Here is a 27,939-nt window from a genome sequence, read left to right as displayed (position 1 = left end):
TCACTTATGTTCTTTTCTCAGCTATCTGTAAGGCCTCCTCAGACCACCATTTTGCCTTTTTGCATTTCTTTTTCTTGGGGATGGTCAGTTTTCTTTTAGTAGGTTTTAATATAATATACATTTTTTCATTCTTTCAGTTTTTTTAAGTCTTTAGTTTTAATGTTTTATAGTTTTATTTTTAAGTGGCTGAGTTTTCCTTTCTTTTTTTCCAGTGTGATTATCTCTGTCTTTTTATAGGCAGAATCAATTATAGTTATTATGCATCTCATATTTTTGCACAAATTTCTCTAATTTTTGTGTCTATGTGTGTGATTTCTATTCTGATTTTCTCTGTTCTCTTTTCTCCTTTTAGTTTAAAAAATCTTCTCATGACTTGATCAAGCTTTTACTTTTCTCTTTTATTTCCCTTGACTGATTTGAAATTTGAAAATTCCATTTCTATTCCTTTAGTAGTTTACCTTAAATTTTTAACATGAATTACTCTATTTAACAGAAACACAAGTGAGTCATTATCTCTATTCTCCTATTGAACATAAAGGTTTTATATTGCCTTTACTCTAATTCCTCTCTACTAATTTCTTATTGTTTTCCAGTATTTTAGTTCTCCCTTAAATAGTAACTGTTGTTACATTGGTTTTTACTCCCATTATTCATTATCATTATTATTATGCATTTATGTAGGCAGTTATTCACTTAAACTTCCCAGTTCCTTTGCTCATGGTTCTTTCTTGTATTTTGATCCTTTCAGTAGAACATCTAGAAATTCTTCACCTGGACTTGTTAGTAGTCTGTTTTTATTTTAGAATGTCTTTAGTTGAGTCTTTTTTTTTGGCTGCACCAGCTCTTAGCTGTAGCATGTGGGATCTAGTTCCCTGACCAGGGATCAAGGCCAGACCTCATGTATTGGGAGCATGAAGTCTTAACCACTGGACCACCAGGGAAGTCCTGAGTCTTATTCTGCTTTGCCAATTCTGTCTTCAGCTATGTCAACCTGCTAAATATTGATAATTTAATTCAGGGTTTTAAAATTTAATCATTTAAAAACTGAGCAAGTGGCAATTCTGCTGCTGTTGCTGCTAAGTCACATCAGTCATGTCCGACTCTGTGCGACCCCATAGACGGCAGCCCACCAGGCTCCCCCGTCCCTGGGATTCTCCAGGCAAGAACACTGGAGTGGGTTGCCATTTCCTTCTCCAATGCTTGAAAGTGAAAAGTGAAAGTGAAGTCGCTCAGTCGTGTCTGACTGTGTGACCCCATGGACTGCAGCCCCCCAGGCTCCTCTGTCCATGGGATTTTCCGGGCAAGAGTACTGGAGTGGGTTGCCATTGCCTTCGCCAAAGTGGCAGTTCAGGTGTTCCTAATTGAAAGAAGATAATGCTAACAGAGTGAAAACAAAGACCAGATAAACCCCTCCATCTAAGTGTTTGGAACAAGACCGAAAGAAGGACCCTCTGCAGCCACAGAAATAACATAGCATCCTTGACTAATATGAGTGCTTCTTTGCCACTGATAATTCCAGTCATGCTTTAATACTCCTGCTTTTCAGATTAAAATTATCAAGATACTCAGTCACCAAATTTCCTCCACTTCTTGACAATATCTGATTCAGAACCAATCTCTGCTTTCTTAAACCCTACATATTTCACCTAGTTCAAGCATAAATTCTATAGTTAATCCCTCTCACGACTGCTCTGGTGTACCTTCTCCTTTGCCCCAACAAGCTAGATAAAGTGTGTGTTTTTGACTACAGGTGTGTTCCTGGTTAATGTCTTTTTAAGCTCTAAATGTTCTCGTTCATTATTTTGTGATTCTGATTGTTCAGTCTTCAATTTTGATCATGTCTTTTCTGTCTTATTCCTTCTTTTATGGGGCTAGTTATTTTAAACATACTTAATTTTATCCAATTCAACTCTATCCAACACTTGTCTTTTTAAATATTTGTTTATTTATTTGGCAATACCAGGTCTTTGTTGTGGTGTGTGGGATCTTTGATCTTCATTATGGCACACAAGATCCTTAGTTGCAGCAGGTGGGATCTAGTTCCCTAACCAGGGACTGAACCCGGGATGACTGCATTGGAAGTTTGGAATCTTAGACGCTGGACCACGAGGGAAGTCCTCTATCTAATACTAGTCTTAACTGAAGTTGTAGGGATAGTAATACCATCCTGTTGTTTATTAGATGCTAATTTTTGTTCAAAGTGGATTATTTCTCTATGTGTTTTGTAATTTTCACTGTAATCCCATCTTCATTTTGAAACTGCTTCCAGAGTGAGTTTGAGTTTGTTTCTGCCAGGTTGCACTAGGTATATTACCATCTCTATGCCAACTATTTTTTGGCATAAAATAAAAAACAGTTTATTTTTTTGGTAGGATTTCACACAGAATACAAATACCTTTTTAAAGTGTTTTTGATAAGATTTGACAAATGTATACATTTGCATAACTATCACCACAGTGCAGAGATAGAACCTCTCCATCACCCAGCAAGCTTCCATGCCAGCCCAACTTTTAAGATACTTGGGGGATTTCTGGACCATGTAGTAGTATGAGGTATATATGTGAAGTCCTTGACTCCATGAGGCTTGGGTCTAGATTACAAATTTTCCAAAGAGATTTTCTTTTAAACTCTGAACTCAGTTTAAGGCAAACCGTCTTCCTTGTCATCTTCCTGTTTGCTGGTAGGAAGACTCCTCCCCACCCCCACCCCACCTCCATCCCTGCAATCCAGCCTTTCAGTGTGATGTAGCTCTTTGACAGGCTGCCATTTTATAGGTATCTTAGTTACATCTTCCTGCCTTATAAGGCCCAAGGCCTCAAAGTCCTATCCCTGATGGACATTAAACTCAACTATGGTGGTTAGAAAGACTCACAGTCCTACTGCTCCTGTTTGAGCTACTAGGTCACTACTCTGGCTTATAGTACTCTGCTCTTCCCCTTTTTTGATTTATACATTTTATTGAAGTATAACATACATATAGAAAAGCATACAGATTATAAATACATAGCTCAATATCACAAGTGAATATACCTAGGTAACAAGTACCCAGATAAGAAAAAGAAGGTTACTAGTAAAGGACAGAGGAGCCTGGTAGGCTGCAGGCCATGGGGTCGCTAAGAGTCGGACACGACTGAACGACTTCCCTTTCACTTTTCACCTTCATGCATTGGAGAAGGAAATGGCAACCCACTTCAGTGTTCTTGCCTGGAGAATCCCAGGGACGGGGGAGCCTGGTGGGCTTCCGTCTATGGGGTCGCACAGAGTCGGACACGACTGAAGCGACTTAGCAGCAGCAGCAGAAATTTCCTAATATTCTTTCCAACCAGTATCTCCTTCCAAGAAGAATCATTATTCTGACTTCTAATATAGGTTAATTTTGCCTACTTTTGAATGTTATATAAATGCAAGCATATAGCATATATTCTTTTGTGTCTGGTTTCCATCGCTTATCATTGTATTTCTGTAGTTCACTCATATTGTTTCATATACTTGTAGTTTGTTTTATTTTCGTTGCTGTATGTTATTTCATTGCATGAATACAACAGGATTTATATTGTAGGTGGACATTTGGTTTGTTTCCAGTTTTCCCCTTTGCTTTTGGAGCCTGGGATTTCCCTTTCTTTCAAGCTCTGCTGTATATTTAGTAGGATTTAAAAAGCACTTCCTGCTCAGTAGTCCTGCATGATCTGTGTCAAGACATGTTTTAGGTTTTGTAGATTGCCAAATCTTCAGACATATAAGTCATATATTTCATTTTTTATTGTTGAAATCCTTGATTCTCACCTGATTTACTTAGGTTGATGACTCATTTCTTTAGACTGCTGTTGGAAGAAATAGTCTTGATTCTTGTGACAAATAATAAACAGAAATAGCAGGATACAGATGAGATATGTAATTAATTTTTAGCTTTGATCTCTTGCTTGGGTGGATTATTACATATGCAAGGCTAGATAAATGTTATTAAGTATAAAATATTGAAAAGGCATATTAAAGAAATGGGTAGTTGAAGGCAAACAAGAGTGAGAAGTGTGGATGAAGCTATTTGGGTGCAGAATCTCTTCGCTAGTTGACACTGGGAATTTGAAATGAGAGGGAACCTCTCTTAATGGCTCAGTGCTATGTTATAAAAATGTTGCCAGAAGAGCCACTCCAAAGTGGGCCTGCTTTTGCCCTCCAAAAATGATTGTTTCACAAGACCAGTGTTTCTCAACTGTGGGCATTTTCCCCCCCTCAGGGAATATTTTGAAATGTCTGGAGATGCTTGGTTGGCACAGTATTTGTATCTAATGGGTAGAAGCTGGGAATGCTGCTAAATGTCTTACAATTACTTCACAGGACAGCCCCTCTCCCCATGCCCCCAGTGAAGAATTTTCCAATGGACGTAGAGATTATCATACTAAGCGAAGTAAGCCAGACAGAGAATGACAAATAACATATGATATTGCTTATATGGAACCTGAAAAAAAAAAGATACAAATGGGGGGAGGGAGAAATTAGGAGAACAGGATTAACATATAATCAAGGACCTATTGTATAGCACAGGGAACTATACTCAATATTTTGTAATAATGCATAAGGGAAAAGAATCAGAATACACACACACATATATAGTTATAACACATCTAATTATAACTAAATCTTTGTGTTATACATCTGAAACTAACATGATATTGTAAATCAACTATACTTCAGTGAAGCAAACAAACCAAAAGAATTTTTCAGCTCAAAGAGTAAATAGTACCAAGGGTGAGAAACTCTGTTCCAGACCTAGGAACTAGTTGTTGTTCAGTCACAAAGTCGTATCTGACTCTTTGCAACCCCATGGACTGCACCATGCCAGGCTTCCCTGTCCTTCACCATCTCCTGGAGTTTGCTCAAATCCATGTCCATTAGGTCGGTAATGCCATCCAACAGTCTCATCCTCTGTTGCTGCCTTCTCCTGCCCTCAAGCTTCTCAGCATCAGGGTCTTCACAATAGGTAGCCAAAGTATTGGAGCTTCAGTTTCAGCAGCAGGCCTCCCAGTGAATATTGAAGGTTGATTTCCTTTAGGATGGACTCATTTGATCTCCTTGCTGTCCAAGGGACTCTCAAAAGTCTTCTCCAGCACTACAGTTCAAAAGCATCAATTCTTTGGTGCTCAGCCTTCTTTATGGTCCCACTTTCACATCCATACATGACTACTGGAAAAACAATAGCTTTGACTATATGGACATTTATTGGCAAAGTGATCCCTGCTTTTTAATATCCTTTAGGATGGACTCATTTGATCTCCTTGCTGTCCAAGGGACTCTCAAGAGTCTTCTCCAGCACCACAGTTCAAAAGCATCAATTCTTTGGTGCTCAGCCTTCTTTACGATTCAACTTTCACATCCATACATGACTACTGGAAATATAATAGCTTTGACTATATGGACGTTTATTGGCAAAGTGATCCCTGCTTTTTAATATGCTGTCTAAGTGTGTTGTAGCTTTTCTTCCAAGGAGCCAGTGTCTTTTAATTCCATGGCTGCAGTCACCATTCTGCAGTGATTTTGGAGCCCAAGAAAATAAAATCTTTCACTGTTCCCGTTTTTCCCCTATCTATTTGCCATGAAGTGATGGGACCAGATGCCATGATCTTCATTTTTTGAATGCTGAGTTTTAAGCCAGCTTTTTCACTCTCCTCTCTCATCTTCATCAAGAGGCTCTTTTGTTCCTTTTTGCTTTCTGCCATTATCATGGTTATCATCTGCATATCTAAGGTTGTTGATATTTCTCCCAGAAATCTTGATTCTAGCTTGTGATTCATCCAGTCCACATTTCAAATGAAGTACTCTGCATATAAGTTAAATAAGGAGGGCGACAATATACAGCCTTAAGGACTCCTTTCCCGCTTTGGAACCAGTTTGCTGTTCCATGTTGATTCTAACTGTTGCTTTTTGACCTGCGTACAGGTTTCTCAGGAGGCAGGTAAGGTGATCTGGTATTCTCATCTCTTTAAGAATTTACCAGTTTGTTGTGATCCACACAGTCAAAGGCTTTAGTGTAGACAATGAAGCAGTAGTAGATGTTTTTCTAGAATTCTCTTGCTTTTTCTATGATCTAATGCATTTTGGCAATTTGATCTCTGGTTCCTCTGCCTTTTCTAAATCTGTCTTGAACATCTGGAAGTTCTTGATTCACATATAGTTGAAGCTTAGCTTGAAGGATTTTGAGCATTATCTTGCTAACATGTGAAATGAGTGTAACTGTACAGTACTGTGAACATTCTTTGGCATTGCCTTTCTTTGGGACTGGAATGAAAACTGACCTTTTCCAGTCCTGTGGCCACCTCTGAGTCTTCCAAATTTGCTGGCATATTGAGTGTAACTGTATCATCTTTTAGGATTTGAAATAGCTCAGCTGGAATTCCATCACCTCCACTAGCTTTGTGGGTAGTAATGCTTCCTAAGGTCCACTTGACTTCAGACTCCAGGATGTCTGGCTCTAGGTGAGTGACCACACCACTGTAGTTATCTGGGTCATTAAGACACTTTTTGTAGAGTTCTTGTTTATTCTTCCACCTCTTCTTCACCTAAGAAGGCTTTCTTACCTCTCCTTTCTATTCTTTGGAACTCTACATTCAGGTGGGTATATCTTTCCCTTTTTCCTTTGCCTTTTGCTTCCCTTCTTTTCTCAGCTATTTGTAAGGCCTCCTCAGACAACCATTTCGCCTTTTTGCATTTCTTTTTCTTTAAGATGGTCATTTTCCCTTTTTGGTCACTGCATCCTATACAATGTTACGAACCTGCGTCCATAGTTCTTCAGGCACTCCATTTATCAGATCTAATCCCTTGAATCTATTTGTCACTTCCACTGTATAATTTTAAGGGATTTGATTTAGGTCATACTTGAATGGCCTCATGGTTTTCTCTACTTTCTTCAATTTAAATCTGAATTTTCCAGTAAGGAGTTCATGATCTGAGCCACAGTCAGCTCCTGGTCTTGTTTTTGCTTATTGTATAGAGCTTCTCCATGTTTGGCTGCAAAGAATATCATCAATCTGATTTCAGTATTGACCATTTGGTGATGTCCATGTTAGAGCTGTCTCTTGTGTTGTTGGAAGAGGGTCTTTGCTATGAACAGTGTGTTCTCTTGGCAAAACTTTGTTAGCCTTTGCCCTGCTTCATCTTGTACTCCAAGGCCAAACTTGCCTGTTACTCCAGTTATCTCTACTATCAGTTACCTTTCAAGAAATAATAGCACCACAGTGGCACAGTCTATGATTCTATCCAAATTCAGGCACTCTGTGAAAGCCAGGTCATTTGTGGCTCACTCTAATTATTATTATTTTTTGATATGTAAGAGGTAGATTTGAGAGAAACACATTCTACAGTCAGATTGTAAGCTATCTCAGAAGGCAATAGGCCACTCCAGTTCTTTTTAAAACGGTATTGATGGATTCTGGGGACTTCTTTGGTGGTCCAGTGGCTGGGACTCCATGTTTGATCCCTGGTAGGGGAACTAGAACTCAAAGGCCGCCCAGATCTGCTAAGCTAAGCTAAGTCACTTCACAGAGTGTCCTACTCTGTGCGACCCCATAGACGGCAGCCCACCAGACTCCCCTGTCCCTGGGATTCTCCAGGCAAGAACACTGGAGTGGGTTGCCATTTCCTTCTGCAATGCATGAAAGTGAAAAGTGAAACTGAAGTCGCTCAGTCGGGTCCGACTCTAGCGACCCCATGGACTGGAGCCTACCAGGCTCCTCCGTCCATGGGATTTTCTAGGCAAAAGTACTGGAGTGGGGTGCCATTGCCTTCTCCACTGCAGCCAAATAAATTAGAAACAAACAAACAAACAACTGTAATGATAGGTTCTGCAACCACTGTCTATTCAGAGCTTGAGTGAAATCACTTGTATCTAATACTAATATAATAGGTACAACAATTTATTGTTAACCATTAAAAATTAAACAAAAATCACCAGTGATGTATGTCTATATTTTCACTTTATTATTATTTTTTAAAATTTAAAATTTTATTTATTTATTTAGGCTGGACTGGGTCTGTGCTACAGCATGCAGATTCTTCATTGCAGTGCGCAGACTCAGTTGCATGTGGGGTCATAGTTCCCTGACTAAGGCTGGAACCCGCAGCCCCTGCACTGGAAGGTGGATTCTTAACCGCTAGACCACCAGGGAAGTCCCTTAACTTTATTATTGAACATTCCAAGGCCACAGAGTAAATCAGCTGAATAAATGGCATTAAACAAAGAGACGTTGTACCTTGCAATTAGACTATATGTATTCTTTTTCTTTGTTGTTATATTTTTGCAGCTTGCTTTTTGGACAAAGGTAAATCTTGTTATTTGTCCAATGGAACTGATGGTCCTTATTTGTTTCTTCTTCCTCCAGGCAACACATACTACCATTTATTCTTTTGATTCATTTCCCCGGGAAAGCTGAGAAGAAGTTTTATAATGATATTATTGGTTTTGTAACTGGTGTTTTCATTGTAATCCTATTACTGGACCAATGTTGTGATAAATGGTCTGTTTATAAGGGGAACCACTTTTACAAGAAGTAGAAAATTAGACATGCTTCTGCTTTGCAATAACAATAAAAACCACAGTGAAAAAATATTCTCCAGTTTATTCCCATCTGTATCAGCAGGGAAGCTTTTAGAAGATGACTTTCTCCCTGAGGCCTTCTAAACACAGTTACTGCCTGTGAGTATCATGTCAAAATGCAGTGTTCCTCCAAATCCAATTCAAAACCAATCCATTTTAAATTACAGTAACTGTGGGCCCTTTAAGAAAGTCAAGCACTTTAAACCCCACCCCTCTGCCCACTGGTAGCAGTTAAGTCCTCTCTTTGAATGCAGTTGGTGATAAAGCTAAGAGAAAGGCAACTTGTCTCCTGAGTGTTTCTAAGTAAGCTCTAGAGGTGGAAGCTTTAAGATACTACGCGATAGGGAACAATGGAAACTTGTGAAGAATGGAAGCCAGACTGGCTCTTAAAAGATTCTATCACAGTGCTGGATAAAGTGGAAAGAATGTTAAGTTTGGGTTTCCCCCTGTGGAGCTGCTCCCCGATAGCTTTACTCCTCCATTTCACCCAGCAAGTGAGTTTTCCAGAAGCTGTTTCCAGTTTAACGAGCTGTTTGTCTCCTCTAGCAGATTCCCAAAAGGAAAAGTCAGAGAGAAGTGCAAGTTTCAGTGAAAATTATTAAACTGGTCACTTCTAACAGTTATTTACATTGGCTGAACGTTTCTGAAGAGCAAAGTCGACTCTCTTGTTGTTGTTCCTGCTACACCAACAGTGACTAATTCAGAAGTTTAGTATTAAACTAAAAAATAATTAGAAATTTGGGGTTTAATTGCGGTGGGCATTTTGGAGCCGGCTGCCAGAAAGCAGCCATCTTGGTAAAGGATGATGTCATTTGGAATACTTGGAGGTTTCACTTTATTCCTGGGTACCAGTTTTCATTAGCCATTGAATAACTGTAATCATTAGGCTAAATTTAGTTTTAAAGATAATGGAGGAGCTGAAATAAAAATCATTAAAGCCACTTCTTTATCCTTCCTAACACATTATAAACTTTCCCCAAAGTTCAAAGCAATAGAAAAAACTTCACCCCATTTTCCCTCTATATTTTGTTTCCATATGTTTGTCCTGTTGACTAAGCTTGGGTAATAAAACTAGTCTGGTCGGTTTCATTTTCTGATTTTCATACATAAGTGAAAGTTGTTTTGTGTCAACAGTGTAAATGTTAAGAATCATCTCACCTGCTGGGCCAATTTCCTGTAAGCCTTTGTTTGGGAGGGGAGAAAGGGAAATGCAAGTTTTGATTTTGAATTACTTATTCTTTAAAACTAGAACCCCGAATTAGACCACACTAGCATAATTAATCTGTGTTTAGTTTTGACCTACTTAAATTTTCTAGGAGTGGGCAAGATGATGGGAAAGAAAATGATGGTTATGTTGCATTCCCACTTGCATTCATCACTATTCGTATAGCAGAATGCTCTGCCTGCAGTTGATTTGGAAAACTGGCACTTAAAAGACATGTTTTAATCCACAAAAATTGTTTGTCTTTTTTTTCTTTTTGGATTAGATAAATGTTACTGTCTTAATCCTATTGCCCAACAGGTCCTGGCATTGTCTGCAAAATGCAGAGAGAAAAGACAAGACTTGCACCTTGTTTAGACAATTGAGCGCAGGGTGGTTTACGGGATTATTAGGAGTAAAGAGGGCGGTGTGTCTCTTCTGCAGATCTTTTCTTAACGAGGTTAACCTGTGGCTCCTGTCTCGTCGCCCTCCTCCGCTCCTTGGAGGGGAACTTTCTGTTCCGTGAGCGCTATCCGAAGCTTCCCAGGCAAGCTCACTGAGAGATCAAACTAAAAGGGCTGTGTGTCTGTTTGAAACAGATAGAGGGAGACAGGAGCACACACGGTCAGCGGAAGATGGGGCCACGGAGTCGGCGGGGGCTGGATCCCCCAGCCGGGCTGACCTTTCCACGTGTCCCCAGCACCTGCGAGGCTAGTGGGGCATTAGGTTTCTTTTTCCCAGGAGCGGGCGCGAGCCCGGAAGAGGCTGGGCGGCCGCGGGCTTAGGTCAGGGGGCTGGGAGGCCCTCCCTCAGAACACGTGCGGTTGGCGAGCGGCTGGTGCGGAGGCTGGCCTGGCTTTCCCGCCCGGGTCCGGCCAGCGCGTCCCCAGCCAGCCGGCGGACGCCAGGAGGGCGGCGGCGGGCGAGTCTCGGAGCTTTCCGCCGGCTTAGCCGAGCGGCCTAGCGAGCGCGCCAGGCCCGGCTGGAGCGAGCCCCAGTGCAATACTGCCCGAGCCCGGGCGGGGTCTCTGTTCTCTGGCAGAGGAGGTCCCTTGGCAGCGGGAAGCTCCCTCTCTTTCTCTCGCCGCCGCTCCGAGTCTGCGCCCTGGTGCCAGGCGCCCAGCTCGGCGCTCCCCTGTGCTCGCCCCGGCGCCCACTCATTCGCAGCCCAGCCCTCGCCGCCGCCGCCTCCCTGCTCCTCCTCCTCCGCGTCTCCCCAGCCCGCCGCGGCCATGGCGGACAGCGCCAGCGAGAGCGACACGGACGGGGCGGGGGGCAACAGCGGTAGCTCGGCCGCCATGCAGTCGTCTTGCTCGTCGACCTCGGGCGGCGGCGGCGGCGGTGGCGGCGGTGGAGGCGGCGGCGGTGGGAAGTCGGGGGGCATTGTCATCTCGCCGTTCCGCCTGGAAGAGCTCACCAACCGCCTGGCCTCGCTGCAGCAGGAGAACAAGGTGCTCAAGATCGAGCTGGAGACCTACAAACTCAAGTGCAAGGCGCTGCAGGAGGAGAACCGCGACCTGCGCAAAGCCAGCGTGACCATCGTGAGTGCCCCCCCCCCCCACCCTGGGGTGCGCCGCGGTGCTGACCTCCGCCCGCCCCTGGGAGATGCTGCCTCCCGACCCGGGGCAGCCCCCAGGCTCTTCGAGGCTTCCGATGACCTGCAGCGAGCACACTCGCTGCCAAGACCCGCCGGCCCCAGAGGGTGGAGGGAGTGGGAGGTGTCCCTTCGGAGCCGCGCGGGTCTGCCCTCCCCGGGGTCCAGGCCCCTCGCGGGGTGCGGGAGGAGGCTGCTGGGACCACCCCCACCCCACCCCACCCCACCACGTTCCCTTGTCGCCCCTGGGGGAGGAGGCTCCTCCGGGAGGAGCTGGAAGCTGGCGGCGTGGCTAGGGGAGGGGGGGGCGGGGTGGGACTTTTTTCAGTCCTAGTTTGCTTGAGGGGTGCGTCCAGAATCGGGGAGTCCTACGCTGAGGGAGAGGCAGGAAGCCGGGGCCTGTTCCGGGGGCCTGGCCGGGGGTGCGGGGGGTGTGCAGCTGGGCTGGGCACTTGGTTGGCTGCAGAACGGCGCTAGCTGGATCGCCCGGGGAGGGGACGGGAGAGAGTGGCCGGGAATCCGGGAAGTGCAGTTTTTCTGGCCAGGATCGAGAGGGAAGGGCGGGTACCGGAGCTGATGCTCCCACCTCCATTGGAAGTCCTTTCCCTGGGTGGGGGGTGGCGGCAGCCGTGTACTGCTGGGAGAATGCAGCATCTTATACCGGCTTGGACGGAGCGAAGGGTATGAAGCCTGGACCGACTGAAACCAGGGTGAAGGGGATCGACTGACTCCCTCGCCAAGCAAGAGGGAGTTGTTGTTTTTTGGTGTTTTTTTTTTTTTTTTTTTCTTTTTTTTGCGTGTGTTTGCTTCCTTGGCGGTGGAGTGTCTGTCTGGGGGATATTTTGGTTCGGCGTCTATATACTTGACGGGAGAACGGGCTGTCTGTTCTCTTTCCACCTGGTCCCCGGAGGCTCCCCCCAAAAAGATAAGATTAGGTGTGTAGGTCTCCCTTTTCGTGTAGCAGGCCTTTGGAAAGGCCACTATTAGCTGTGATGAGGCGAAACATAACTGGGAAAAGTACAACGTGTGCTCTCACCTACTATCCCTGCCGGCTAGCCACATCATTGACATGCAGAATCCCCATACTGGCAACCCTGTTGAGATCAAAACAGTTTCCCAGCCAGGAGGAGAGAGGAAAATGTCAAGAAAACAAGGGGATGAATTGCCATAGTTACTCCACAATAGCTGATTAGGTTGAACCTTCAGATGGAGAAAAAATCGTGCATTCGGGGATGGATGGAAGATCACAACTCTGCAAAGGAAATGCGGCAAGTTTAGGATGCCCCTGTACCAGAAAAATGTCTTCAGTAGAGGATGGACTGTGTGTATCCACCAACCACCACCCCCCCTCCCCCCACCCCCCAACCCCCCCAACCCCCGCCCTGTGCTGGCTTGCACTTGGGGACTGGATGGCATTCTGAATTTGCTTAGAAAGCAGGTTTTCACCAAAGTTTCATTGGGATGGGCAGCCTAAATAGAAATCGATTGCTGAAAGACACTCCGCGTCCTCCGATCCAGCTCTGGTGAATGGCATTGGAGCAATATTCAGACTGTAAAGTTCTTGAAGTGCCCTTTTGGTAGGATGGGAAGGAATTTGCAGAGGCAGCCACTTCCAAGCCTTTTCTGAAGCTTTCTTGGCTGAGAGAGATGTCTTTGGTGAGTGGAGGTTTGAGAAGAGGGGGAAGTTGGTGGAAGCAGTTTATTTAAGATTGGAGTTAGTAAATGAGAGGGTGAGTCTGGTCTCTTGGAGAATGTGAACCACCGAAAGTTGTAAAACTTGCATAAAATGGAACCTCTGGCTTCTTGCATACTGTGAGCAATTCAGGCTGTTTTTGTTTGGGAAGGAGGATGGCGGGGTGGAGAGACTGTGAAAGGGTTAGCTGTTTGACACTTGACCATATTAAAAGTAGGTCTGTAAATTGTACACAGACACATTCATTCCTGGTGTGTAAGATCACAGGCCACTGAACACTTGGCATGAAGAGTTGTGCGAGGTGGTGGCTTCCTTGGAACTAAATTCCCTCAACTAAAACTGACATCTCACCAAATATGCTTTGTGAAAACTTCTGCGGCCTCACTGAGTCAAATTTTAGAATTGCTTTGGATGACAGCCTATAGGTACCAGAAGCCTCTCCGTTCTTTAATCTCTGATGAATATATTCAGGGAGATAAATAAAAAGTGCTTGTGGTTTACTGAGTTCCCTGATACCTGCCAGGTGTTACTCAGGCAAATGCAGAGTAGAGATTCCTTTGAGGGTTCTGTTGGAGTTGACTGACTTAGGACACAGATTGGGGTGAGTGGGTTTAACCTTTAGGGTTTGTAATTTGGGAGGAAAAATGTGTGTGACTACATGAAGTAAGTCTGTGGATGTAAGGATTCCGTCTATGTGCAACACTGCCATAGTCTGTGTCAAGGTTAAGCTGCGTGAAATTTGCTGCTAGCAATCCAGGAAGTTTGTGAAAAGACTTAAATATTCAGTTAAGTGAAGGCCTTGGTAGATTTCTCACTAATTTTATTTGAAGAGAAGATGGTACCAGAATCCTATATTTGTCTTCATGGCTCTTCCTAGTTCCTCTAATTATGATATTAACTTTAATATTTTTGAGCACAGAAGGTGATTGTGGATGTCTTTTCCTTGAACGTATTCAGCACACCCTGGGAAGAGAGAGGTGTTGCTTTTTTTTGGGTGGGGGGAGTAGTTTTAGGTTAGCAACGAACTTAAGCAGAAGGTACCAGGATTTCCCCAATACTCCCTGCCCTTCTTCCCCTCCTTCATTATCAACATCCCCCACCTGAAAGGTAGATTTGTTACAACCGATGAACCAACTTTGAAGCAACATAATCACCTAAAATCTACACAGTTCACTCTTGGTATTGTACATTCTATGGGTTTGGGCAAGTGTACAATGACTTGTAGCACCATGATAGTGGTCCAGTGGACCAGAGCAGGTCCAGTGCCATAAAAATCCCCCGTGCTCAGCCTTTTCATCCCTCACTAACCCCTGGCCACCACCAGTCTTTTTTCTGTCTTCCATCAGTTCATTTGCTCAGTCGTATCCGACTCTCTGCAACCCCATGGACTGCAGCATGCCAGGCTTCCCTGTCCATCACCAACTCCTTAAGCTTGCTTAAACTCATGTCCGTGGAGTCGGTGATGACATCCAACCATCTCGTCCTCTGTTGTCCCCTTCTCCTTCTGCCTTCAGTCTTTCCCAGCATCAGGGTCTTTTCCAGTGAGTCAGTTCTTTACATCAGATGGCCAAAAGCATAGTTCTGCCTTTTCCAGAAAGTCATATAGTTGGAATCATACAATCTGTAGGCTTTTCAGATGGTTTTCTTTCACTTAGTAAGATACATCTAAGTGTCCTCCCTGTTTTTTCATGGCTTGGTAGCTCATTTCTTTTTTCTTCTTTGGCTGTGCTGAGTCTTTGTTGCAGCACGTAGGCTTCTCTAGTTGAGGTTCAGGCTTAGCTGCCCTGCAGCATGTGGGATCTTGGTTCCCTGACCAAGGATTGAACACACGTCCTGTGCATTGGAAGGCGGATTCTTAACCACTGGACCACCAGGGAAGTCCCTCTTTTCTTTTTAACATCCAATGATATTTGTTTGGCTGTACCACAGCTTACTTATCCATTTAACTACTGAAGGACTTGACTTGGTGGCTTCCAAGTTTTGGCAGCTATGAATAAACCTGCAGTAAACTTCTGTGTGCACATTTTGGGGTAGACAGAAGGTTTCTGCTCATTTGGGTAAGTAGGGAGGAGCTAATTGCTGGTAGTATGGTGAGAGTATTTTCATTTTGTTAAGAAACTGCCAAACTTTTTGGAGTGACTGTACCATTTTGCATGCCCACCAGCAGTGATGAGAGTTCCTGTTGCTCCACGTCCTTGCTGGTTTTGGGTGTTATCTGTCTTGGATTTTGTCCATCCTAGTAGGTGCGTAGTGATATCTCATTATTGGGCCCTCATTTTTTAAGCCAAGTCCAAAGGCTAATAGAAGTTCTTAACCAGCAGTCATTTCTGTCTCTTTTGGTATGTAGGTGCTTATTCTAGTCAAGCTACCCTTTTAATAAAGGATCGGTTTCATGGTCTGTATTCTCCACATCTGTGGGGAAGAATCAACTGTACAAGGCCCTTCATCCTTGTCTACAAGTGTCCACTGCCACAGCTTTCCCCTGGTGTGTTTTATTTGGGTTAGTGGTGGAATGGAATGTTTTGAGTGATTATCCAATTTCTCCCAGTAAATCAGCAGTGGAGCCAGACTGGTGATTATCAATCATAACTTCTTCTTTGGAGTGGAGAAAATAAACAAAACAAAACAAAAAATGCTCAGTTACACTGTTGAGTAGCTTTCAGATGTTAGGCTTGATCTTTCTGACTTGTCCTGTGGGTTAAAATGTAATAGGAGATTATCTGAGTCAACATAGAGGAATCCAGGGGTCGCGGTCTCTGGGAAGATGAAATGTAATTGTGGGCAGTAATTGAATGGCTTCTAAGTTCTGGACTAGTTTCTCCAGGTATAAGCAGGGTCTTATTCCTGGGATGCTAGTTCACCAAGGTGTGTTTTCTGGACCAGCTCAGACCTTTGCCATGTGTTTGGTTTGGAAGTAAAGGCCCATGACAAATTACTAGGATTTAAGTGTCTTTTTCTATCTATAAAATTCGTCTTTCATTATAGAGTTGAGTGAAATAGAGGAATACAAAGATCTTTTGAAGTTATAGAAGAAAAACGTGTTGGTATGGCATTTAGATTAGAAAACTTGGCTATTTTAAATACCAACAGTGTAACAATTTCATTAACCAATAAAAGCCACCATATAGTTAACGTTGTGGATTTCGGATTATTTACTCTGGAAGCCCAATACACTATTTTCCATTTCTTAAGACTTTGTTTTGGCAGATTATGAAGCTGTCAGATCAACATTGCCCTTATAAAAAGGGGTAGTGTGTGACTTTTTTTTCCCCTTGGCTTTAATTTTTTTTTTCCCCCTTAGATTCTAGTGAAAGCACCCACCTTTAGGTGCAACTTTGAGAAAAGTATGACCTCACAGTTAGGTCTGATTATACACAAATCCAGTCTTCTTACAGAGGCTATGCTTAGATTTCTTCTGTTTCATATAATCTCTTGGTATTTGATTTTTTACAAAGCCCTACAAAAGTGTAGAGGAGGTCAAGACAGTCTTTTCTAGGGCTTTTATTTATTTTGCTGAGGATGGGGAATAGTTCAGAGAATCACCAGTATCTGGTTTGTGCTGACTCTTGTTCAAGACCAGAGACACTGGGCTGGAGCAGAAATCTGAAGGGACTGTTGATTGCTCGGACTTTCAATGGCTTCCATTGCCCTCTGGCTCTGGTGAACTTTCTGTGGTTTACCAGGCTCTCTGTGATCTGGCCCCTGCTTGCTTCAGAGACACACCCCTCGCATTCTCAAAGCTCTCACTCTACTGAACTGCCGGCTCCTGAATCTCAGTAGGTTTCTCTGGCTTCTCTAAGATGTACCTCCTTGCCCTTAAATGTCCTTCTCTACCCTTCAACCTGTAAATCCAAACAGACTGTACTTCCTTCTGACCTCTGTGTGCACTACTTCTGCCTCTTTGCCAGCCACACGCTGGGTTAGTTGCCCATTCATGAGACCGCTTCCTCTCCAGGCCCCCAGCATGTAGGTCTCCCCTCTGGGAGCAGAATTTGCCTTGTTCACGTCCATTCTTCAGTGCCTGGCATGCAGTAGACACTCAAGGGTATGTTGGGCTGACCTCAGAGGCATTAAGTGATGAAGTTTTGTTTTGTTTTCTCCTGGGCGAGGGAGCCAAGACTGTCTCCAATCCTTGTGCTCCTAGAGCTGCTCTCCTAACTGTGTCAGCAACAACAGCAAACACCATCTTCACCATCCTTCTATGGATGAATGGATACACTGTATACTTTGGGGGACCACCTCAATTAGTGTGTGTCCCAAACCGTTGCCTTCTGGTTATGGGTGATATTGTAGGCAACCTTGGAGCTCATACCTAGGCATTTGTGATAACGTTTTCACCTCTAAAAGGGGACACAGTGTCTTTGGGTTCACTTTTCCAAGGGTTGTTTGAACAAGGCTTAGAGGAGAAAGGGCTCTGTTGGAGGGGTTCACATTTGCCACTTCGTTTTCTTGATGGTGACAAGTCACTCCAGGCATTCCTCATAACCTTATTTGATGTTGAAATGCCCCATGGCTGCTTCTGGAAAACAACCTGTGGGCCATCACAGCGAGGAGGTATCAGTGCAAATAGCAGGCACCTGAAGCTCCAATTGGGGCGGTTCCTGCAAACAGGATGGCAAGATTTGTTGAATCCTGGTGGATTTCCACGTGTGGCTTGCAAAGTGGATTTTGGGGGGGTTGATAGTGTCACACAATGTATACTTGCATTCTTGTTTTCTTCTGCCTCAAATCATGCCTTGCAGCATTTACTCCTAGAAATGCTAATCTGAGCCTTTAGATTCATACAGCCAGGTTGAGGAAGGAGTAAGGTCACCTTCTTTGTTCCCTCATGTACTTTGTCCCTCAGTGGTTAGGTGTTGCTTTTTGTTTTCAATCATAGGCAGTTAGTTGCTTTTATTAATAGATGGATTGAATGATCGTCAGAGCTGGCGATCACAGGTTCAGGGTGTTCCTGCTCAGTGGTGGTTGAAATTTTCCTGACAGTGAAACGAATGCTCTGAAAAGTATTTCTAATAGTCAGGATCTTGGAGAGGTATTAACTTGCAGACTCTTCCTACCTCCCCAAGGCTATCAGATTTTCTTACCTTTTATGCTTGTCAAGCCCACAGCTGTGGATTTTATCTCAGCGCTCCAACTCATAAATTGCAAATATCACTTTGTGTAGGTGTTCTCTTTTAGGGAGAACTAACAAAGGATTAATAGTTTGATGGTTGTTTAGAATGAATTCACCCCCTTATTATTATTCATCCCTAGATCTGAGGCATGGGGTGCAGATTAGTGCTTAAAATTCATTTTGATACTCACTTGTTTAACGCTGGGAAATTTTCACCTCTTCAGTAAGGCACAGAATGGCGAGTCATAAATACAGCCTACAACAGGCAGGATTCAACCTACAAGTACTTGGGAACTGCCTACCGGGTGTCAGATACTCCAAAATACCCAGAAGGAATGTAAGGGCTTCTCCAGCAGGATTGCACTTGACTGGTGTTCAGCTAGGCCTTGGCTGGTTGCAGCAGGGAATTCAGAGCAGAGAGAACTGGCCTTCCCTCTCCAGCACTTTGCAGCCCAGAGAGTTGTGAGGTGCGGAAATAACCAACACACAAGTGGAAGCCAGAAAGGCGGTCCAGGCTGACAGGTGCCAAGGTTCCAGGGAGGGCTGGCTTACCTTCCACCTTCCAAAATAAAGTTCATCTCTTCTGGTGAATACCTTGAAGGGAAACAATGTGTCATATTCACTCACAGTTTAATTAGCTTAGAGTTTATTTTGTAAGGCAGCGATGGAGAGAACTGTTGCTCAATTTGTCTGTGTCCAGGTGGCACTGAAAGGCTTTTTGTTTGTTTTTAATTTTCTTTTAATGTGGTGATGATTGAAAAGAAATGTCAGTGATGTTTTTAATTTCATAATTTACATCTGCCCATAGACAGAAATTATCTAGGTGGTTTTTTCTTCTATTCCTATTACACTCTGGGGCCCACCCACTTTCCTTACACAGACATTATTGGATAGACCCCATTTCTTAAATCTTTAATGGAAACTGTGAAAACAAAGACTTCTTAAGGTTAAAATGGATTAGAGATACTAGTTTATGGGCAGTTGCAAACTCCGGTTTTGTAAAAAAGCAGTGTTGATGGATGGGATAATCTTGCACGCATCTGCTCCAGATCAGACCAGCCTCCATGGGTGCCAGGTGTGTGTCCCGGGTGAGCGGGTTAACACCCTCCAGGGCATCTCGGGCCACTTGGGATCAAATGAGGCCATTCGGTACTGAGGAGCAGAGCTGGGATATTCAGCCAGACAGATGTAGCTCATAATTCAAAAAAGTTTTCCATAGAAGGAAAGAGGAAAGTGAGAGAAGGAAAACAGCATGGGCTAAGGGTGAGCTGAAGAAAGTTCTTAGAAATCTACTACCTGCATTAAACCCTTCACATGTTTATTTCACTAGTGAGCTGAGTCTTGGGCAGTCAAGGATTTTGAGAATGAATTAGAAGGGCTAAAATAGTCCTGAGAGAAAAATTACTTGGTGTTTTAATTATAGAAAGAGCTTCTCAACGTATGAAATTATTTGCATATAAACAATGTTTTTTTTTTTCCCCCAGTTATCTTAATACACTAACTCAAGTAATAACTTACTCTATTGAGATTTTTTTGTTTGGGTTTTTTTTTTTTGGTTCTTCACTAGGCAGGCCTTAATTTATCTAAACAAAGACATTTGCTAAGAGTCAAAACATTGTGTCTCTGCTTCGTTTAGTAACCTCTGATTATAGAAACACAAAAATTTGAGAGAGAAAAAAATCGGCTAGATGATTTTAACGTCTTTGTTAACCAAAGAGTACAATTTTAAGTGTATATGCTATAAAGTAGCAGTTTGGACTTCTTTCGGTCCAGGCAACCACCTGGTAAGGTACCATGTCTTTTGAAAAACGTTATTAACTGTTTCACATCATTTTAAACCTTGAGTGCATGTAGCTTATTATTTTGAAGTACTGAAGATACAATGACGTTTTTTTGGTTGTAATATATACACAATATAAGTGTTGCCCCTTGAACCATTTTTAAGTGTACGATTCAGTGGCATTAGTTAGATTTACAGTGTTGTACCACCGTCACCGCTATGCATTTCCAGAACTTTTTCAACATCCCAAGCAGAAACTGTTTACATTAAACAGTAACTCTTCATTTCCCTCCTACCTCCAGCCCCTGGTAACCTCTATTTCTAGTTACTTTAAAAAAATTTTTTTTTTTTTTAATTTTTAAAGAAAAAATGGAGTCTGGTGTGCAAAAGCAGCTAGCTGCTTTTTCTTGTCTTAGTGTTGAAGTTGTGAATTAGGACCTAAAGCTTTAATTAAAATGCTGTTGATATCTTGCTCCAACTTCAAGTTTTATTGCCTCCTGGCTAATCCGTATCTGGTTCTTTTTGGTCATTCAGCAAACATATGGTACCCTAGCTCTAGGCTCCACACCATAGGTCTGAATCTGCTCTCAGAGTGGGCACCCAGATGTGGAGAACTGGGGAGGGACTAATGCACAGGGAAAGGTTGTCTTCTGGGAAAGAAAAAGGATTTAGCCCTAGCACCTTGTAGATGATGTTTGCCATTAAAAAAAAAAATCTAATGTTTAATTTCCTTGATAGCATTGCAGATAAACCATCCTTTAAGAAAGTCTGAAAAGGAAAAAAGATGCTTGAAATTCTTCCTTATCAGCATTGAACTACTTGCAAGTAGTTGCTATGACAACCGCTCGTGTTTACCCAGTGCTTATTATGGCGTGGGTACTGTTGGGAGGGGTTTACTTATATCCTGATTTAATCCACACCCCTGATGTGTAGCCTTACAGATTTGCAAATTTACACCCAGAGACGTTCTACAACTTGCCTGAGGACCTGTGGCTAGAATGGGAACTCTGACCTCAGAGTTTAAGCACAAGGCTACCCATAAACAAATTTATGAACAGTTGTGTCTTGATCCTGTTGGGGGCGTTTTCCTCTCAGTTGTCTTCCCACACTATCCTGTTCCTTCATTTAGAGTAGTCAGGGCTGCCCCGTTCCCGCCGCACATTCCCAGGATGCCAGCCCAGGCCTCAGGGAGTGTTTCCAGGGTTGCAAACTCTCTGCTTTGGAAAAGAAACAACGATAAAGAGGGTGCCTTCAGTGCGTGGGGTGTGCAGACTTTCTGACTGACTGGCCTCCAGTGTTGGGCCTGGGTCTGTTGCACCCCTTACCCTGTCTCGTGTTACTGCGGACTGTACCACCTCTGCTGATCGCTCTACCATCGGGGCCCCCCTCCTCCGCTCTCCCGCCTCATCCCAGGCTGGAGCCAGTCTCTTTACACTTAAGTTATAACCTCTACTTAAAAATAGTCTGACGAGCACAAGAGGAGTGGATTTTTTTCAGCCACTGTATTGATCACCCGCTGTATGCCAGGCAGTGTGCCACGGATAGCAGCTGCGAGGAGAGCTGGTGGAGGGCCCCTGACTCAGGCCGGGAGAGGGGCCGCAGTCACGGAGGGCTCGCTCTCAGGAGGTGGTGTGGAAGTGGGAACCTGAAAGATGAAGTTCATCTAGGCGCGGGCGGGAGTGGTGGAAGGAGGACGCCTTTCGTCAAGGTGGGGAAAGAAAGGAAAGTGGGGGGTGGTGAGCAGGGCCTGGCTGCCTCTGTTCTTGGGTCCCTTCTGGGGGCTGATGACAGAAACGGGCAGGGAGGGGGAAACAGTTAGAACGTTTCTGGATGTTCAAAATCTGCTCTGGCTGCTTAGTGGAGACATTTGTGTTTTCTATCTAAACTGTGTTACTTGTCATCTATAAGATGATCCGTCTTATCCCATGGTAATAACAGCTCGTTATTTTGGTCTCGCTCTGCCTGGTGCGATTCTAAAACACCTTAGGTTCAGGGCCTCACTTGATGCTCACTGCAACCCTTTTGCTTCCTCTGTGTCCCGGATGAAGAAACAAGGTGGAACAGCCTCGGGGTCCTGGCGGTGCCGTGAGCGGCGGGACAATGATTTGGGCCAGGTAGTCTGTGATGGTAGCTTGACCAGCATATAAAACCTTGCCATTTGAAGCATCATTTGCCATTTTCCACAGTCTTAGCACAGCCACTGCTCAGTAAAGTTCATGGAATGTATTTGGGGGATGTCCAGGTTTACTTTGGTTAAACTCGCTAATGGCGTATAGCATACAGTAAAGCAGGGGCCCCCAGCTTCTCAGCCATGGACTAGCACAGCAGCAGCGTTAGATTAGAAACACAGTGCTCAGTAAATGCGATGCGCTTGAATCACCCCCGGACCAACCCCCCACCCCACCCCACCCCACCCCACCCCACCCCAGCCCTGTGGAAAAATTGTCTTCCACAAAACCAGTCCCTGGTGCCAAAAGGGTTGGGGACCACTGCAATAAAGTCTCCAAGCTTTGAATGCACAAACTGATGCAAAAGTGCTCAGTGAATTTACCCATAAATTCACCCGTGTAAATCACTACCCCACTTAAGATGCATGCTAGTATCAGCGCCCCCGACACCCCCCAAAGTTCCCTTGTACTCTGTTCCACTCACACCACACCCCCAGAGTGACTTGTTCTTACTTCTAACTCTGTGGATTAATTTTGTGCTTCTTTGAACTTTATATTGTAAGTAGCTTTAGACAGAATGTATTTTGTATGCGTGCAGATTCTCTGATTTCACATCCTAGTTCCTACATTAACTAACGTTAAACAGCATCCGTGTTACCTGTGGCAGTGGTCCTTTGCTGCAGCTGTGCAGTATTCCACTGTGGAATTGCCTTTAGCTCAGCTTTGCCCCTTGCGTAGCCCTGCCTCCTTCCCTAGTGTTGATCACTGGACATTGGGAGGCAGCACGGGCCCTATGAAATGTGGCTTCCAGTTAGTTGAGGTTCTAGCTACATTGCTAGTTCGTTGTGCTGCCCTCAGAGCCTTTGAGCCTCCATGGACTTACCTGGTAAAACCACAGTCTCTAGGGTTAATACCAGTCTTGCTTCCACCCACTGTCATTACGAGGATCAAATGAAACAGTGCACGTCAAAGTGTTTTGATTATTTCTGAATTATTCTTCTAGAAAAATAATATTAAAGATGATTTGTAAACACCCACCCCACACATGTACATACATACTTTCTCTTGTTCTCCAAAATGTGCTTCAGAATCAAAGGTGTTCTTGATAACCCTGTTTATATGTAATATGATGGTGCAAAAAAACGTCTGAATTGCTGAGAGGGGGTGATCTCTCTGGAAACCTCAGGCTGGGGAGCTCTACAGTCTGACTTCTCAGGGCCTGTGTTTTTCTGGTGCTTGGGGATGCCTGGGAGCTAGGCTGATTTCCTAGGGTTTGGTGAGTCAGGATAAAACTGACCTGTGTGGCTGTGCATAAGTAATGAGAGGCAATCAAGTTTCCTAAAAGACCCATTTTTTCTTATAGGCCTGTTGTCGGGCTCTTTCCATTATTTCATGAAAAAAGACCCAATGTGCACCTTTGCCCAGTTTTCTGCCTTTAGCGCCGTGGGCAGCAGGCAGACAGCCTGCTTCTCTGTTGTGTGACTTTTGACCCTTTTCCATGGGGGTGTGGGTTCCAGAGGGTGGACTTTGATGGCGAGACATGCGTTCCACTCCTGCTTAGCGGCTGCTCTGAAGCACAGAAAGCACAACAGGACTCTTTGAAGCTGCCCGCCTTTGCAGGCTTGCAGTGCCCCTGTGCTGGAGGGACTGCGCGGCCTGGGAGCCCAGGGTGGGTCTGTGGAGGTCTGCGGTGGGACTGGTTTTCTGTCTGTCACCTCTGGCTGTCTTTGTAGCAGTAGCAATGGCAGCCTAGGGGTTTCATGAAGGTTGAAGGAACGTGCTTTTCACCAGGGCACTGTTGGTGTTTTAGTGGCCTGGTGTGAAGGCTTTTGGTTGTGATGAGAGGGGGCAAGAAGACAGTCGGTGTATTTCAGGAAGTCATAAACAAGTTGAAGTAAGCCTTCTGGGAGCCAGGAGCGCCCTTCTGTCTTTCTCACCTGTCTACTTCAGCCAAGGCTGCTGGGGTCTCTTGGTTTCTCCCTGCCTTCTTCCCAGACCACTTGGGGGGCCTGCCTGTCAGATTCTTTCAGGTTGAAGGAGATCAGCATTGATGACTTTGAATCCCTGATTTGTGTGCTTCTTTCTCGGCCCCGTGCCTTGCAGCTCTGGGTCCTTGGAACCCGATGGGGGATGTGAAGAGGCACCGGGAATCCACCTGCCAGCCCACACTTGAAAGCCAGTAGGCTGCGCTGCTTCTCATAAGCCCGGTGCATTCTTGTTCTCAAATTCCCATGGGTTCCACTGCTCCCCCTTCTTTGTTCTTTAGCTTTAAGTCGATGTGTTGCAGATTAGCATCCTCCATAAGGCTGTCTGTGTGAATCATCCCTTTCTTCCTTTTATTCATTAACTCTTTTCTATTTTTCCACACTGGGGTTCTTGGAGACAGCTTGGTATAATGAAGACTCGGAAACCAGATAGGGTTGCCACATTCAGCAAAAATACAAGATGAGGAGCCATGTTTAAATTTCAGGTAAATGATGAGTAGTTTCTTAGGGTATATGTGTTCCCACTGTGGAACATATATGTACTACATGGAATATATATGTGCTAAAAAAATTATTTGTAGTATTTGTCTGAAATGCAAACTTAACTGGGTTCTTGATTTTTTGCTTTGTTTTGTTTTGCCCTGCCTCCTGGCATGGGAGAAGTTAGTTTCCCAACCAGGGGTGGAACCTGACCCTCCTGCATTGGAAGTATACAGTGTTAACCACTGGACTGCCAGGGAAGTCCCTGGGCAGCTTGTATTTCACCTGGAAATCCTGAAACCCTAAGATTTAGGAAAAAAAAATCTCAGTTCTGCTCCGGCCTCCCTCTGTGATCACATGGCATCTTATGTGACCCCTAAGCCACTGTATCTTCTCTCAGAAGGGCTCATGGTCTCTCAGCACTCAGGTTTGAGGGATACCTGATGAGGCTCATGGAAGCCCTCAGGATGTGTTCAGTATCTTCCTTTTCTGCCTTTATGCAGTGATGGTGGGTTTGCTTCTTGCCTGTCTTCCTTTTCCTCCTCTCCTCCCCTGTGAAGCCAGCCCACTGTCCTCTCCTTTAGTGTGGCTGTTTTTTTTTTTTTTTTTTTGGCTGTGCCGCTGGCATGCAGGCTCCTAGTTCTCTGACCAGGGATGAAACCCATGCCCCCTGCAGTGGAAGCGCAGGGTCTGAACCACTGGACTACCTGGTGTAGCTTTTTGGGTCTTCTCAGGGTATCACCTCCTCTCCTTCCTCAAGCTGCTCTGAATTCGCTTTCACTTTTTCTGCCCTTCCTCTACCAGCTTCCTTTTTTCTTTTTCCCTGGAAGCCGTCTTTGACTGTACGTCTCAAGTAGCTCCCTTTATTTGGCTGCATGTTACCAACCCTCTTGTTCAGTTTTTCCTTTCCTTCTGAGCCTATAGTGACTCAGGGAGAATGGGACCCTTTGGCCTTACTGGGGGGCCAGGCAGCACACACATATCCTTTCAGGGCCTTGGTTTTCGTCTCGGTTTGCTGAGAAGGCTTGTTGAGAATTCAGGGGTTGCAGGCTGGCGGGCTGCCTTTGGCCCACAGGTGAGCAGTTTGGAAAGCCCTTGGAAAGAGAGGTCTTAGGGAAGGAAAGGCACGGATGCTCTCGCCTGTCTTGGGCAAACCTCCCTGTCAGCTTCCCAGGCTGATTCATTTTGTGCCCTGATGGCACTTGGGTTTGAGACTGCTGAGCTCTGCTGCAGATAATGACTGATGCAGCCAGCGTGCAGTCCTTCACGAGTTGAGCTCTTGAAACAAAGCCACAGGGCACAGTTGGTGCAAATTTACAGATTGGGAGAGCAGAGGTAGAGGGAGGTACCTTGCCAGAGTCATTGGATTGGCAGCCCTTGTTCTGAACCACTGTGCTGTATTTCTGTGACCAGGTGCAGCTGTGAGGGTCTATGAAATTCCTTGCAGGAGTTCAGACTAGAGCACAGTTTGCTTGTCTTTTAGATTCATAATCTCCAGTCCTTGCCTTAGATTCTATATTCTTGGGTAGTGAATCCTTGGATTCTGTTTCCTCTCAAGGATCATTCTTCTTTTTCTTCGTATCCTGAAAACCGGCTTCACATGTGGGTGTTGAGCCACAAGACAAAGCCAAGCCAGTGATCCACAGAAGGAAGGATTTATTTGCAGCAAGTAAGGAGAACACCTGGGATCTTCCCCAAAGCAGCAACTCCCCAGTAGCAAACCTGGGGAGGTTTTAAGCTAAGGGTACATGCATATTCAGGGCTTCCCAGGTGGCTCAGAAGGTAAAGAATCTTATCTGCCTGCCAATGCAGGAGACCCAGGTTCGATCCCTGGGCCAGGAAGATCCCCTGAAGGAGAAAATGGCAACCCACTCCAGTATTCTTGCCTGAAAAATGCTATGGACAGTGCAGCCTGGCAGGTTATGGTCCATGGGGCCGCAAAGAACCAGACACAACTTAGCAACTAAACAACAGCAACATTTATACTTGTGAAGGGGCTGGGGCAGAGGATTCAGTGTAGAATTGGGGCAAGGTTTAACAAAAGTCTAAGCTTTAGTTGATTGAAGTTGTGAGGGTCAGAAAAGGTCAACTTCATCATTCCATCTTCCACTGGGTTGAGGCTTTTGTTCTTGCAGAACTCAAAGATCAGTATCAGATTGTAATAAATACCCCTCGAGGAGGAACTGGGATTCTGTATGTCACTGGATTGTTGTTTCCTTTTTTTTTTTTTTTTTTTTAATTATTATTATTATTATTTTTTTTTTGGATTGTTGTTTCTTGACTGCTTTCCCTTTGTTCCTGTTTCCCTCACTTCCCTTAAGATCTTTAATTACTGAGACCTGTTCGAAAAGGTACTATGTATGGCCAGGCTTAGATCACAGAGTGGCTTAAGCCAAAAATGGCTTCTCATGTCAGAGCCATGGCTGGTTCTTTTTCTCCAGGAACCCCCTACTCTTATCTGCATACACTGTAAAGATGTTTCCAAGAGTTTTCTCTTCCTGTGCATCTTTATAAATGGTTAGGTATCCTTGGCATTCATTTAAGTAAGTTTAGTTTGGGGGCACCTACTAAGTGCCAGCTATATGCTTGAGGTGTCCTTTGAGGAGCAAGGCAGGGTATAAGTAGTGAGCGAGTGCCCTGCCCTGGGTGGAGGACATCCAAAGCCGAAGAAGACTTTGTGAAGGAGCTCACAGGCTGCTAGGAAACTGGTGAGAAAGTGATGACCATAGCATGGTTGAAGAAAGATGGAACCTGTTTAGGGTTCACACAGGAAAATAGACCCTGTAGAGTAGGAGGGAGATCATTCAATCTGGGGAGTTGGTTATCCTACTGGTAGAGTTGCTGAGAATAGAACTCACCAGGAGGTGCAGTGAGACAGCCCAGGGGATTGGAGCAGCAGGACACCACTCCTCTGGAGGACAAAGGGTGGAGGTGGTGGTGTCAGAGCCCAGGGCAGGGGTCACTCAGAGAGAGAGCTGGAACCACGAGGGCCTTGAGACCAGAATGCTGCCCAAGGTGGGGAGAAGAAGGGAGAAATTCCCCCACCCTCCCTCCTTCCAGCCTCCAGCCTCTTGCCTGTGCTTTTCATTGGCTGAATTTGGCTGGAAGCCTGGAAGTCTCTGACTTGAGGGATCGGGGAGATGAAGCCTGCAGAGGTTTCCCCCCCTCCCCCCCTTGCTGAGCAGGACAAGGGCAGTGCGGGACTCTTGGGCCAGACCAACGCAGGACTGGCTCAGCAGAAATGAAAGTGCAGTGATGACGGTCGATCGGGGTGGTTGCTGAACGCTTCACAGATGGCAGGATGTTGGAGGACTCGGAGGTTTTTGTTCCCTCTGGAG

General features: G+C 44.7%; 1 protein-coding gene across 2 annotated transcripts in view; it reads left to right on the top strand.

Annotated features, from left to right (window-relative positions):
* The first annotated feature begins 8,896 nt into the window (after positions 1-8,896).
* CCDC6 (coiled-coil domain containing 6) overlaps positions 8,897-27,939 on the top strand; it is a 113,918-nt gene continuing 94,875 nt past the window's right edge. The window contains exon 1 of one of the 2 annotated variants that reach the window (XM_055589824.1): positions 8,897-9,081. In XM_055589824.1, the coding sequence (XP_055445799.1) occupies positions 8,938-9,081 (144 nt within the window). In that variant the 5' untranslated portion in view covers positions 8,897-8,937. Of the gene's footprint in view, positions 9,082-10,411; positions 11,330-27,939 lie in introns of those variants that run through there. The other variant, XM_055589813.1, reaches the window with a different exon arrangement.

Source organism: Bubalus kerabau, chromosome 1 (genome assembly GCF_029407905.1).
Source record: "Bubalus kerabau isolate K-KA32 ecotype Philippines breed swamp buffalo chromosome 1, PCC_UOA_SB_1v2, whole genome shotgun sequence".
Classification (NCBI taxonomy): Eukaryota; Metazoa; Chordata; class Mammalia; order Artiodactyla; family Bovidae; genus Bubalus; species Bubalus kerabau.
This window is presented reverse-complemented; position numbering and strand designations above follow the sequence as displayed.